The sequence below is a fragment of the Balaenoptera borealis genome, assembly GCF_965194805.1.
Source record: "Balaenoptera borealis genome assembly, chromosome: 20".
Taxonomy (NCBI): Eukaryota; Metazoa; Chordata; class Mammalia; order Artiodactyla; family Balaenopteridae; genus Balaenoptera; species Balaenoptera borealis.
The window spans coordinates 47,457,898-47,473,494 of record NC_138879.1 but is presented as its reverse complement, the minus strand read 5'-3'; the positions used below and the strand labels follow the sequence as shown (position 1 = coordinate 47,473,494).

General features: G+C 44.2%; 1 protein-coding gene across 2 annotated transcripts in view; it reads right to left on the bottom strand.

Annotated features, from left to right (window-relative positions):
* The window catches only part of VPS53 (VPS53 subunit of GARP complex), a 125,469-nt gene that overhangs the window by 63,615 nt on the left and 46,257 nt on the right, over window positions 1–15,597 (bottom strand). For both annotated transcript variants that reach the window (XM_082370608.1, XM_082370609.1), the window contains 3 exons: window positions 13,180–13,323; window positions 12,203–12,345; window positions 8,628–8,769 (listed from right to left, as the gene is read on the bottom strand). In XM_082370608.1, coding sequence (XP_082226734.1) covers window positions 8,628–8,769; window positions 12,203–12,345; window positions 13,180–13,323 — 429 coding nt within the window. The remainder of the gene's footprint in view (window positions 1–8,627; window positions 8,770–12,202; window positions 12,346–13,179; window positions 13,324–15,597) is intronic.

Genomic DNA, 15,597 nt, shown 5'->3' with positions numbered 1-15,597 from the left:
CAGTGGAGCAGCCTGAACTAATCCCTACGCCAAGAGGGAAGGCAGATGGACCACAGTGTGTGAATGACTTTGTCAAGTGCCAGGACATCAGCTGAAGATATTACCAAAAAAAAAAAAAAAAAAGAAAGAAAGAAAGAAAAAAAGAACCAACCAACCAACCCAGAAAAATAAAAAATAAAACTTAAAAACAAAAACCACACCTGTGTCTGGTTTAGGCTTTAAGACAATTCCACTTACGCTCATGTAAACTACTTAATTCTTGGCCAAAACACTTGGATGCTATTATGTAGCTAGACAGAGCCTTGGTGTATGAAGAAAGCCCTGTGATTAATGTATTAGCTCAAGGCAATCAGTGGTAGGACAATGATTTTTGTGGTATCCTCTGGAGAAACAATATGGTCTAAGAACCCAGCAAACATTTCAAACGGATACACTCGGAACTTTGGCTTCTTTGCCTGATATGGAAAAAAAAATCCTTATAAATGTAAAGCAATTTACATTCATTTTCAAAATTAGGATATTTTTAGAAATGTTTCTTTGAAAGCCATATTTCTAAGTTTTAGTTGTCTCTGTGAGGGTTGCTGGTGTTTTAGGGTGAGGGTGAGAAAGGGAATCTAAGCTTCAACAACAAGTTAAATTAGTTAGTAGCACTGGATTCCTGATCCCACTGGCTCAACAGTGGGTTTGGGGACCATATGAGGAGCTGAATCTCTACGATTCTGAGTCTTTCAGTCCTCTGGAGGCGTAAAGAGCAAGCCAGCAACTGAAGGGAAAAGCTTTGTTCAAAATCATTCAGCCACAGAAACAGGATATGAATTTTTGAACCAAACGTTCCTCATCTATTGCTAGGTCTACCAGGGTTGATGATAACGTCTCACAATTACATACAGCTGGGCCTCATTTTAAAAACAATGTGTTCCTGGAAATCATGACAAAAAGGGGACATTGGTGAAGTGGACTGAGGGTGTGTCTGGGCTCCATGCTCACCGGTGGAGCATCCAATGGGTGGACCTAAGTCGTAAGAAGGAAACAAAAGGCAACAGTGAAAAAGCAGAGCAACGTTTCAGGCCGTATAATGTGGGCTACTTGTTGGTGTCACCGGGTCAGGAGATTCCCAAAAGGAAAGGTGTCTTTCCTACTCCCGCAGTCTCTCTCTAGTAACATACTGATGAGATTACCAGTGAGTCAGGGGCACTCAGGAACTTCTTGTTCATTTCAGGCACACACATTCCAACCGGGGACCAAGCTGATACCAGAAAAGGGATTCACTCCTCCATTCACGCACTCGACAAAGGGATGTGCTGGGCACGACAAGGAAAGCAGGGAGCGAGGTGGGTCATCCTCTGCCCTCAAGGAGCTTACAGTCAGGTGGGAGAGACAGACTCTAACCAAATAATCACAAAAGCATATGTGATTATTTGCAGGAAAAGCAAAGGTTACAGCAAGAGGGAAGAGAAATGGGAACATATAGTATATGTATAACTGATTCACTTTGTTATAAAGCAGAAGCTAACACACCATTGTAAGGCAATTATACTTCAATAAAGATGTTTAAAAAAAAAAAAAAAAAAAAAAGCAAAGGTTACGAAAGGATGCAACAGAGGGTCACAGAAAACTTCCCTGAGGAAACGACGTTTGAGCCAGAACTGAAGGATGCTCCACAGTTCAGTGTGGGAGGGGCATGGGATGGCCGGGGCTTTCTAGGCAAAGGGGCCAGCACGTGACGCCTTCCATTCCGTAGTCATGTGCTGAGCATCTGCTCAGCTCCAGGCACACTCTTAGGCACCGGAGACGCAGCACTGAGCAAGATAAAGAAAGGAGGCACTGCGATGAAAATACAATGTAGGAACTGCGCTGGGCTGGGGGTGAGGCCGGGGAAGTGCTTCTTCATATGGTGACCCGAGAGGGCCCCTGTGAGGAGTGGATTTTTGAGCAGAGACTTGAATGAGGAGAAGGAGCCAGTGGGGCAAAGATCTGGAGAAGAGCATTCTCACCAGGGGGATCCCATGCAAAGGCTGGAATGAAAGGAGGAGGGGGTGAGGGGGCGGGGCAGCCGGGACCCAATCACACAGCCTGTCGTGGGCCGTGGGAAAGGTTAGGTTTTCTTCTCAGGGCAACTGGGCAGTCACTGGGGGTTTTAAACAGGGCAGCGGTAGGATCCAGTTTTAGAGTCTGAAGAGGTTGCTGCAGTGTGCCAAGCGGGGCTGATGTGGGAGTGGGCTAAGCTAGAGTTGTGGAGATGGAAAAAAGTGGCCAGACCTGGGGCATCTTTAGGAGAGAGAGTCAAGAGGACTTGGTGAGAGAGTGGATGTGAGGAGGAAGAAAAGAAAGGAATCGAGAGTCGTGCGCTTTCTGGCCCGAGCAACTGTGTGGCTGGTGCAACCACTGACTGAGGGACGGGGCTGGGTTCGCGCCCAGGCTCTACCACTTGGGTATGTGGCTTAACTTCTCCATGCTTCAGTCCTTCTAGCTGCAACATGAAGGGATATCAACACCCGCTGCACGGAGCTGTCATGAGAATTAATGAGATAACGCACGCAAAGCATGACTATGTCTATAGAGCAGCTTCACACGACGGCCGGCTCATAGGGGAAGCTCAGCACATGGGGGCTGTCGTTAGTGTTCAATCGGGGTGGGCAAGTCACGAAGGCAGAACCGTGGCCGTGCCTCTCTCAGTGAAGCAACTCTCCAGAGGGAAAGAGCGGGGAGCACAGGACTTCGAAGACTCACAAAAAGAATTCTTTTTAATCACAAGTGAGATCCTGTCCCTACTATATCGTCTCTTTGGGAGCTCTCCAGGAAATGAAAGCAATGCACCCATCAAATTACAAGGCTTCACCCTTCTCCCCTAGTCTCCAATGAAGCCCTCAAAGTAACGCCTGTACCACCATCCTATTGGCAAATGTTATATCATAAAACCCTGAAGGGTGGACATAGACTCCTGCTATTTAGGGGGCCATGTTACCGCCCAGATGGATTTGCTGTGATAAAAGAACAAGTCTTTGCAGGCAGCCATCACCGGCACAACTCAGCCTTCTGTGCAAGGGCCCCTCGGGCGGAGCCAACCAGACCATGCTTCTCATTCCTGCTCTGCGGCTGTCAGAGCCCACAGAGAATTACAAGGTTAGGTTTAGATTTGAAAGAACTCAAATGACATATTCCATGAGCTCTGGGGCTGCTAAGTGAAACCAAAAATTTGCCGAGAAATGAACGACTTTCCAATTTTAAAAGGATTCATTCTTTTTGCTATGATGACAGTTGATTTCAAGTCCATACAGGAAGGAAAAATTCTTCATTCGGCAAGTTAATTCCTACTAATTAAACCACATGGGACTCCCCACACCCACCTTCAGAACCACAAGGGCCACAGGCCAGCAAACCTGTCTAATTTACTGTTGGGAAGAGATGGTCAGGCTTTAGTCAGTAGTACATCCATATCTGGGTCTGCCTGCACACATGCCTTTCTGAGGCCTTAGCTGGACACTTCAAATTATCAAAGAAGGAATTCTGAAATTTAAGATGAATGTACTTCCTTTCTCTGGAGGAGAGAGCTTTCATTATGAGGTGAAAGTTCCACAATTTCTGCATTTCTCTCATTCCATAAACACTTTACTCTGGCCCAGTTCCGGATTTGTTCTTAAAGAGATGGCTTGGAGGCTTCAGCTGATAGGACGGTAAATACAGGAGTATTTGCACCTGGTTTAACATCACTGGAACCCCTCTTTTGTTCTTGGTACCACCATGTTCATATCTTATGTTGTGACAGTTACGTATAGGTTTCTTTCTCCTAATAGAACATAAGCAACTGTCTGATTCAATTTTTCATCTTTTCCCAAGGCCCTGCACCAAGACGGAGCTTGAAAAACACTTGTGGATAAATGCTGATCACATGAAAAGCACTAAATAAAGTCCTCTTCAGACACATGGGCAACACTGTCTGTTTTTTGTAAAACAAACAGACAAACAAACAAAAAAACCCGGTGTGTGTGTGTGTGCACGTGCACATGTATGCTTGGAAGAGTCTCAAATTATACCCCAAATTGTTAAACAGTGCACATCTCTGGGGAGAGGGATTTAGAGCAATTGAGAAAGAAGAGATTGTTCTTTTAAAATTTATTTGCGCTTTAACAAGCATGTATTACTCTCCCCCCCGTCTCTCTTTTTGGTAAACAAATTACCTGAAACGTGAAGATGATTTATAACTAAGCTCAGACAATATTTTCTAAAACCCTTGGTATTTTAAAATTGTGATATAATTAACATAAAACTCACCATTTTAAGGTGATTTTCACTTCAGTGCTTTCATAAAGGCTGAATATAATGTTTAACCTTAAATCTAATCGTCGAGTCCTTAGTAATACATGTGGGCATAGTTAAATCATAGCTAGACATTTGCTTTTAATTTCAAGGTATTTTAATTTACAGACTTTTCTTTTTTTTTTGGCCGTGCAACACAGCATGTGGGATCTTAGTTCCCTGACCAGGGATCGAACCCATGCTCCCTGCACTGGAAGCGCAGAGCCCTAACCATTTGACTGCCAGGGAAGTCCCTTAATTTACAGACTATTTTAAATCCCTCCTAAAGGCTCAGGAGTTTAGGCAATTAGCTAGAAGGCTTGGCAGCTCCCTTCTTCCAGTAACAGTTACAGCACAGGGTGTTATAAGCTTGTTGGGGCTGGGATAGTAAAAAACAAAACAAGCCCTGTCCTTAAGGCTCTTTCATCTAGATTTCTAACAGATGTCAAATCGCATCTGTCAAAAATAGAGCAAAAGATGATGCATCACATGGATCAGTTAGGAAGGGCTTTCCAGGTGAGCCTGTCCCCTCTCAAGCTCACCCTCATTGTTTGACTGTCAATCAGTCACCAAGGGGCTTAAAAGGACCTGAGTGATAAAGTGAAGAGGGGGAAGGGCACAGGCCTGGGAGGGTCTCTGGTCAACTTGGCTCCTTGGCTGACTTCTTATCTGCTCTATAATCTTCCAAGGAATTTGCTAACTTTCTATGAAATTTGGCATATGTTAAAGGGTATTATGATATACTCTGGTTCATTTTGTAGTTCTGATACCCTGAAACAAAAGGGTGACCACAGAAGATTTTCCAAAAGGTATATCCTGGGATCAAGGCACGACGCGGAGGAGGTAAGGAGACAAGGAGCAGCCAGTCTTCGGGGGGGGGGATCCAGCAGCTAGCGTGGCCATCAGGTCAGGTGGCCCTCCTGGCCCAAGCCAGGCCAGCCTCTTCCCAACCCTGTCTGTTGGGAGCATGGTCAGTGGTCATGACTAAATCCATCCGCGTCCCTGATGCTGAGGCTTACAGGCTACTGACGAAGGTGTGGCCCCAACTGCCCACAGCAAGGTGTCGGCAGGACCAGGGTCAGAGTGAACATCACCGACAGTGAGAAGCACGGTGTTCACATCTCCCCACAGCAGGGCTGCAGTGAACCAATTCTCCAAGACCTGGCCTGCCTTGTGGAAGAGGCCAGAGGAGTTCTGCTGCCTTTCTAGAAACTAATCTTTAAGGGAAAATCCTCACAGGCTATGGAGCAGCCATGGTCAGGACTTGGAAAATGCAGAATGATCACCGGGTCACGATAACTGTGACAAAGAACAGTCTGCGGGAAGAGCTGACTTAAAGACGTCGAGTGACTTGGAGAAGTCTGTGCAGAAGACAGCTGACCAACTGGAGGGATGAATGAAAAGCTCCTGGCTCAGCAGGATTTCCTGGCCAAGGATCTGTAAACTGAAACTCTGCAAACTTTATAGGAGAGGCAAGCAACAGCTGAGCAACTGGAGGAGATCTCTGTAAATCGATTATGCCAGAACATTTCAAAACCAGAAGTCCAAAAAGGAAGGGATTGGTGGGAAAGGTTCAGGGGTTCCTAGTGACCAGGAGCTGGAAGGCTGCAGCCCAGGAGCGTGGCCCTGGCAGCGGGTGAAAGCGGAGAGGCTGGGCTGCCCCAAAGAACAGGTACCTCCAGCCCTCTCCTCCCTCAGACAGAAGTCGGTTAACAGCTGACCAACTGCTGCTTTGACATTCCTACACCAGCTTTCCACAGAAAAAGCGCTGTCTTTGCAAACTTACATTCAGCTCCTGCCTGTTTTTCACGGTCTCTACATGGTTACCCTGCACAGTAGCCTCACCTGGTGTAGAGGGGGCCTTCCCAGCCCACATTACTCCAGCTCTTTTGACCTTTGGGGCATTTCCTAGCACAGGTGAGACCTGACGTGTCCCAGGACAGCCCCGAGTTTACAAGGTCTCCTGGTCATCAGGTACCACAGGGCCGGCCATTCGTTCCCCTGCGACATTAGAGCTCCCTAAATGTAAAACCAAAATCACTAGGAAGAAGCGCCCAGCCAAAGGAAGGGAGGAATGGCTCAGAACAGGTGTTTAGGACTGCTGTTATTCAAGCACTCTTCAAGGGACACATTTCCTGAACAGTGAGCCGGACTACTGGCTCCCGGAGCCCGACCCTGTGCACTACCCACCCTGCCCGGCGGGGAGCCGTGTGACGCAGGCGGACACCCAGCTGGGGCCTGTGCTCAACACTCAAACCGCCTGGTCCCCAGGCAGATCCCTGGAGGGCTGAACCGGAGCCACACGAGTCTCTGCTGGAAACCAGGCCAAAAGCACAGCTCGGGCAGGGAGGAGAGGAGCACCAGCACGAGGACGTCAGGTGGGCACTGAAGTCAACCAAATACTTCTCAGGAGAGACACAAGCTTCTTTCCATAGAAGCTGTGTGACCTGCTGCCTTTGGGGATTTGCATTTTCTTTAAGGGCACTTTCATTTGTCTCATGTACTATTTTTTTTTTTCCTTGTTAATAAGAAGAAATCCATTCTGAACATGAGTTAACAAGCAGAGGAGCGTCCATATATCTGTATATATATAGTTTTATTTGTTAAGTATGGAAAGAGTGCTTTGTGGTTCCCTGCATTTTATTTTAGTGAGGTCACGAGGCCCTGAGTAGACAGGGTTTTATGGTCTTCCCTTAAAACTAAGCGCTGCCATCACCACGCTTCAGCCCACTGCCCTGAGGGACCAGCTCCTTACGTGCCTACTCTGGGGCAGGTCTTGGGGGGCGGCAAAGAGGGGATTCCAGTGAGGTCCCAGGATTTTATGACCGGCAGGGTGGGGGCCAGAGAAAGTAGTAGAGGTGACGGGTGAGCGACAGAAAGGCACTCTAGGCCCAATCTCTGCCTTGCCCCTGCTTCAAGCACAATAGCTCAGAGTTTTCTATATGTGCCTATTAGCTGTGTGACCTCGAGTAAGTTTCAAAGGAGTATTTCCTACAGTTGATGAAGCAAAGTGATGGACTGCAGACAAACGCACCTGGCACAGTGTGAGATACACAGTGGAGGTTCCCGAACTGTGAGCTCTTATTCTGTGTGGATCCCACATTACAGTTTGTTAGAAGGAAGAGTTTAGACTCACAGACATTGAAAATAAACTTATGGTTACTAAAGGCGAAAGAGAGGGAGAGGGATAAATTAGGAATACGGGATTAACAGATACACACTACTATATATAAAATAAACAACAAGGACCTACTGTATAGCACAGAAAACTATATTCAATATCTTGTAATAAGCTATAATGGAAAAGAATCTGAAAAAGAATACATATGTGTATAAATGAATCACTTTGCTGTACACCTGAAGCTAACACAACACTGTAAATCAACTATACTTCAATTAAAAATGGAATGAGGAGGAGGAGGAGGAGGAGGGAGAGGAGGAGGGGGAGAAAGTTTGGAAGTCACTGTTTGGGCCATCTCCCTCATTTAAAAAAAATTGAAAAATAACATTGTTAGACTATGTAAAAGCAAAGTTTAAAAAGTATATAAATGCATTTGTATAAGAAAAATTCAAACAAATTACCAGAATAAAATGAAAAAAAAAAAAATTCTTTGCTTCTCTACCTAGTCTCACTCTAATTTCCTTTCCCCAGAGACATCCATCCACTGTTATCATTTCCAGACCTTTTTCTTACCTATTTACATATATAAATATGCTTCTCACACAAATGGAATTATGCCATATATACTGGGCTGCAGCTTACATTTTGCACCTAATATATGCGAGAGGTTTTCTTTCTATGACAGCACATCCAGATCTATCCCCCATTCTACCACTTTCAAACTGCTATACCTATTCCACAGCATGAATTTACCATATTTTATTTAACCATTCTTCAATGACGAACATTGTAGAAATCTCCAACGTTTTCTGCTTTTAAGGTTGCAGTTCACCTCCTTCTTGGTACATTTCCTCTAAACATATCCTAATTGTTAATAAAACTCAAGAGTTGATAATGTAATAAGGTATTTGTGACTGAATAAGTGAGGCCTCTATGACTCACAGAATTACTAGTCTTTAAAATGGGGCCTATCCTTAGACAAAATGATGACAGGACATTCTAGAAACATGAAGTACTGCATAATAGACAAACAATAAATCCATACAGAGTATTCTGTATGACTATTTGCACAAATTCAGCAAAATCCCTGGGATGGGGGATTAAGCACTTGAGCCAATGGATGGAACCACCACAGTGTGAAAGACTGAAGTGAAGCCCACCCAGCCAGGCCACTGATTTCCTGGTCCAGTCTCCCTTAGGACCGTCTTACCAGAGTTCCATCTGTCAGGGTACACCCGGAGAAGCGTTTTGCAAGAAACCCCTCAAAGTTAGTCGTTCTTTGAATAGCAAAGAGAAGCAATTTCACTTCAATTTCCTTAGCTCTGGTACGCATGATCTTGGCCAGTTCTGTCCTTCAAATTAAAGATATAAGAATGTTGTCAAACAAACTGATCATTCAAGATAAGACAAAGTAAGTGGCTTTAGCTTATATTATAAAAAAAAAAAAAGTATGTGGTCATTTCAAAACCTGAGGTCTATCACTAAGTTTAATGCTCAGGGAATAGAAATACATGTTCTAAATAACAATTTTAAGATGAAATTATCTACTAGTCAAAAAAAAAAACTCAAGGATTATGGACATCAATTTGTTTACATGGGTACTACAATTTTTATCTTTAAACTTCTCAATAATTTGTTAATAATATATATGAAGCATTTACTCAGTATTTTATAAAAATGCAAATATTCTATATAATTTCACAAGTCATTAAGTACTGAATTACAAAGCCCTCCCTCTTCCAGAGAGCTCAATAATCACCTCTTCCACCAGACAGCAGGAGCCCTGGAAAGAGACGTGAGAGACGGGAATCCCCATGTGAAAAGTGACATGTACATGCCTGGGTGGTTCCTGCCTGTGAAGCTTACGTGACACTCAAGTGTCCCGTCTCGGAATGTTAAGTGGTAAGGGAGCAGTAACACAAGAGTTCTTAGTAAGTACTGAGCTATGGGTCATCTTTCCTCATAAATAAATGACAAAAACCAAATAAAGAGTCTCTGAATTTATTTGAGAATTATGTATCTGTAGGATTTTAGCCAAAATTCGAATAATGAAAGCTTGGCAGCAACACTGACATTAGCTGACGCAACAGCAGCAGATGTGTTGGCTTTTGGGTACTCCCAGTCTCCTGTGGACTTCATTTTTCACAGAAAATGAATTTTGCAAGTCACTGAACTGGAGGCTAAAGCGAATTACTTATCAATTTCTCAAGGAATTCACTCTTTCTTTGCTTATCAGGACTTAGAAAGTCATAACCACAATCAACCTTGAATCAGTACAAAAAGGTTATCTAAATCCAGTAGCAAATGTGTTTCTGAAAACCACCACCACAAAGAATGTACAGCACCAAGGGTGAACCCTAATGTAAACTACAGACTCTGCTTGGCAATGATGTGTCAGTGTAGGTTCAGTGATTGTAACACAGGGTACACTCTGGTCAGGGATGTTGATAATGGGGGAGGCTATCTGGAGGGATGGGGCAGCAGGGGGTATATGGGAAATCTCTGTATCTTCCTCTCAATTTTGCTGTGAACCTAAATCTGCTCTAAAAAAATAAAGCCTATTAAAAAACAAAATCAACAGCCAATATACCTTAAGAAATCCCCACCCCCCCCCACAATGTACCCTTAAAGCATACAACTTGACTGTACCTATGATTTTAAGAGAGATGACTACCATGAATTACGCTAAGGTGGTTCAGTTATGCTTAGATATGGGACTTTTTAAAAATTTAACTTGGAGTTAGGACTTCCCTGATGGTCCAGTAGGTAAGACTCAGCGCTCCCAACGCAGGGAGCCCAGGTTCGATCCCTGGTCAGGGAACTAGATCCCGCATGCATGTCACAACTAAGAAGTCTGCATGCCACAACTAAAGATCCCACATGTGGCAACTAAGACTCGACGCACCATAAGTAAATAAATAAATATTTTTTAAAAATAAATTAATAAATAAATTAACTTGGGGCTTCCCTGGTGGCGCAGTGGTTAAGAATCCGCCTGCCAATGCAGGGGACACGGGTTGGAGCCCTGGTCCAGGAAGACCCCACATGCTGCGGAGCAACTAAGCCTGTGCACCACAACTACTGAGCCTGCGCTCTAGAGCCCATGCTCCACAACAAGAGAACCCACCGCAATGAGAAGCCCATGCACCACAACAAAGAGTAGCCCCTGCTCGCCGCAACTAGAGAAAGCCTACACGCAGCAATGAAGACTCAACACGGCCAAAAATAAAATACATAAATAAATAAATAAATTTATAAAAAATAAAAAATAAAAAAATAAATTAAGTAACTTGGAGTTAATATAATTATGCACTATTAGAAGGGACTACATAACCAATAAAAGCCCGTTCCCACCACTGTTGTGGTAAAGCTGCAAGGAAAGATAAAAGATAAAAACTTCTGACTCTAGCTTTAGCTAGATACGTTGATCTATACTTCTCGGGCTTTAATTCTTTGATATAAAGAGACTACCTGGGACTTCCCTGGTGGCGCAGTGGTTAAGAATCCACCTGCCAACGCAGGGGACACGGGTTCGAGCTCTGGTCTGGGAAGATCCCACATGCCGCGGAGCAACTAAGCCCGTGCGCCACAACTACTGAGCCTGCGCTCTAGAGCCTGCATGCCACAACTACTGAAGCCCACGTGCCTAGAGCCCGTGCTCCGCAACAAGATAAGACACCGCAATGAGAAGCCTATGCACCGCAAAGAACAGTAGCCCCCGCTCGACCCAACCAAAGAAAGCCGGTGTGCAGCAATGAAGACCCAATGCAGCCATAAATAAATAGATAAATAAATAAATAAGTTTATTTAAAAAAAAAAAGAAAAGCAGGACAATGATGGATGTATTCTCACTGCACATTGATATAGGTGATACAGACACGTGGGAAAACGTGGGGCAATGAACCGCTACAGGGAAATCTGGTTGATGAGCTTTTAGTTGATTAAGAAGGCAGGCTGGGGGGCTTCCCTGGTGGCGCAGTGGTTGAGAATCTGCCTGCCAATGCAGGGGACACGGGTTCGAGCCCTGGTCCGGGAAGATCCCATATGCCACGGAGCAACTAAGCCCGTGAGCCACAACTACTGAGCCTGCGTGTCTGGAGCCTGTGCTCCGCAACAAGAGAGGCCGCGATAGTGAGAGGCCCGCGCATCGAGATGAAGAGTGGCCCCCGCTTGCCGCAACTAGAGAAAGCCCTCGCACAGAAACGAAGACCCAACACAGCCAAAAAATAAATAAGTTAATTAATTAATTAAAAAAAAAAAAAAAGAAGGCAGGCTGTTCAAGGCAAGGGCGAGGCTATAGGAAAGTCCTAGAGCAAAGATAAGAGCAGACTTAGCTGCTGTGTTGGGTATATTTTGCTCTTAAGGCAAAACAAACACACAAACAAGTGCTCTGGCTACAATCTACTGGCCCAGGGCTTCTCATGTAACCTTTGCCATGTCTCCTTATCAAGTGTTTACCTTGCCTTCACATAATGCTCTCTCCTCTAGGGTTGGAGCTCTAGAGTTGGAGAAGGCGGGATATAGCTACAGCTGGAGTTTGGGACTTGGTTTTGGGTATACAAAATCCGACTCTCAAGAGGAAAGGAGTCTTCTGAGTGGAGTCCAGCACAGGTGAAGACATTCTCATTAAAATGATGACTTTCAAACAAACAAACCAAAAAAGGTGGGAGTGGTACCAAATCCACAAGACAACACGGAGCCTGTAGAGACTGGGGGATTGGTTTCAATCAACTGGTTTCAACTGATTTCAATCAACACCAAAACCAGTAGAGAGTTGGCATCTACCTTGTGATGTGGCAAAATTCTACTGCAATCCTCTCCGCCATGTACCACTCACGTGGGAACATCCGGCCGTATTTCTCCTCATAGTCCACAAGCTGGCGCTTGATCCAGGCATAGCGCCGGTCAATCTTGTCCAGCCAGGCAACCTTGGGGAGGCAGGGAACAAAATCCACCCCAGTGCTTAGAAGTAGTATTGACAGTTCAAGAAAATAAGCAAAAACACAGAACCAAGAAAAACAAAACCTATTTCTCACGGTTTCAGAGTCTAGGCTACTTTTTTTTTACTTGATCCAGAGGTTCTTAACCTGGGGTCTATGATTGGGCTTCAGGGTTCTACAAACTTCCTGAAACTGTATGCAAAGTTTTATGCATAGGTGCATTTTTGGGGAGAAGATCTGTAGCTCTCATTAATTTCTCCAAAGGGTCAGTGACCCCAAAATGGTTAAGAATTGCTGAACTGTACAGTCAGCCCCTAGGATTCATGGTCCAACAATCAACATTTTAAGACAGTAACACTAATAAAATATAAATCACAGAGTTGAGAGCAATCAATTTTCAATAAAATTAAAACGTAACAGGGCTTCCCTGGTGGCACAGTGGTTAAGAATCTGCCTGCCAATGCAGGCGACACGGGTTCGATCCCTGGTCTGGGAAGATCCCACATGCCGCGGAGCAACTAAGCCCGTGCGCCACAACTACTAAGCCTGCACTCTAGAGCCTGCGTGCCACAACTACTGAGCCTGCAAGCCACAAGTACTGAAGCCCGAGCGCCTAGAGCCTGTGCTCCGCAACAAGAGAAGCCACCGCAATGAGAAGCCTGCGCACCGCAACGAAGAGTAGCCCCCGATAGCTGCAACTAGAGAAAGCCCACGAGCAACAACAAAGACCCAATGCAGCCAAAAATAAAATAAATAAAATAAATTTTAAAATAAATTAATAAATTCAAATGTAACATCTGATCTCCTTTGGTCAATACTTACATCTTGGTTTTCTTGAAAAAGTACTAGATATTCTGACAGATGCTGTTTAATAAACTTTTTGATGATTTCCTGTTTGATTCTGGGGTCCAAAATATTAGCAATCAGACAAGCATCTCGTAGGACATTGCTGGGTCCTCCTGGCCTCTGGTAAAACAAACACACACCAGTTCAAAAGCCAGAAGTGACCTTTAAATCTTATGGCCTCTGACAGCTGCTGCTTCTTGTTCTACTCATGATGTTATTATTACTTCCACTCCCCTGACACTCATTTTTGTGCTGTGGATGGATATTTTAGTTACTTGTTCCTTGATGAAAGAATCATTAAGCTAGTCTGCAGTAGCCAATATAAAAGCTACTCCATGAATCAGCAATGAGACATTTTAGAAACAGGGCCAGCAATGATGGTAGGAACTTTTGCTATCTGAGCTGAAGTCACCTTGCTGAAGAGCCCTAAAAATCAGAATGATACCAGTCTCACTCCACACATGCCAATTTCCCCCGATTCTAACCTTGGATTCCTGTTCTTAAGGTGCTCTATTTGTGCCAAACAGTGTGCTGGCATTTAAAACCTAAACCCAGGTTCTAAACCACCAGCCTTGTCCCACTGATAGGCAACCACGCAGACAGGCAGCCAAAGGTAAAATATTATGATACTGGCCCCCTGACCTGAAAAAAAAAACAGTAGAAGTAACTATCAAGGGGCTGTATTGATACATCGTGGTGGGAAGGCCTTTGTATTACTGAAGGCAATTCAGTCTTGCTGAACCTTTCTTTATAGTAACTCACTGAATGAACATGGCTGGCTGAGTGGGTTACAGTGAAAAGAACACTTGGCATCTGCTCTTGGCTTGGCTAAATAGCCACATAGCTTTGGCACAATTATTGACACTCATCTGAAATATAAGTGAAAAAAAATAATGGACTTTAACTAGGTGATGATTAAGGGTCTTCCAAATCTTAATGACTTTTTTTTTTGTCAGTTCTGCCCAATTTATCCACCTCAAATGAAGTTCAAGAGTTTCCTAAGCATTACCTAAGCTGCCCGAGAGCTAAATTGTTAAAATTCTGACTTGCTCCGCGCTGAGTGGCTGTTCCGTCATTCACTGCGCACCCTGACTGCTCAGCTCTGGCTTCTAGATGAAAAGGTTTGATCTGACAGAGAAGTCACGAAAGCCAAAACCTATGGGCTCATGGGTTCAGATTTTTTCATTTTAAAAGGACCTAATAGGTAACCTTTGGGTAATTTTTTTTTTTTTAAATCTTGACTTGACTTCCATTTGTGAAACAGTAATAATAACACAAGGCCTTTAAGAGAAGTCAATAGTCATTCAGAAGGAAAAAAGAAAACTCCTAAAAAAAAGTCTCCCAGACAGAGAAAAGGGAAGCAAGTTGTTAAAGAAAACCATTTTTCACCTCATCTGCCTCGTGGGGTCTGAGAAAAAGATATAATGTAGGCCAACATTATTTTTTTCTAAATGATAAAGCTGGGTTTCATCCACATTTTTCTGAAACTTCTTAAAACCAGGGTGAACAGCAGAGTATAGTAGAGCAGACCCTGGACTAAGAAGAGGCTAGTGTTTGTAATTTGTGAATACCTTACAACCCCTTTTTACAGGATAGCTTTCCAATATCCACTCCCTGCAGTTACAGCAAGTGAATAAGGAAGATGAAGTCCACAAAGGAACGTGCTTTACACATAAATTACCTGATTGCTAGAAGTCAGCCAGAATCTATGACATTAAAATCAGAGGCAGGTTTCCTGTAGAAGGTAATCTACAAAGCTGGGGCTGCTACCCCCACCTACTTCCTAAGTTTCTTTTATGAGGCGCAAAGAAAAACGATTAAGATATTTCCAGTTATTGAATTATAGAGCAGATCCAGGAAACGTTCCTTGGCTCGGTGAACGAACATATATCGCCCCCCATCTCCACCCACCAAGTGTTGCTTGCCGGCGTGTGCTTTGGGTCACTTCTGCACTGCACAGTTCTTTCTCCTGAAATAGCTCAAATAATAGAGGGGGAAAAAAGCTTCTGAGGGTTCTTCTCTCCCCAACACATGCAAAGCATTAAGATTATGTCTGCTACAATTTGCAGGATGGAGCTGAAGGCAGTTACCCCGGCAGTTACCCCGGCACGGTGACGGCCAAGTGAGGCAAAGCTTGCTACATGAGAAGTGTAACCAATAGCTCACAAGTGAAATACCGTGGGCTTTGCAGACACAACACAAACAGCTATGCTACCAGTGAGAGCTAAAGGGATTAACCCCAAAGAACAGGATCATTAAAAGCCAGCCTCCTAACTGTGTCACTCCGAGAGTTACATAAGCCTGGGGACGTTCCTCCCAGTTGTCTCGTCACCAAACTGAAACCAAAAAGTTATGTAACGATCCTAAAAAACACTGCGGCTTGAAAAAAATTTT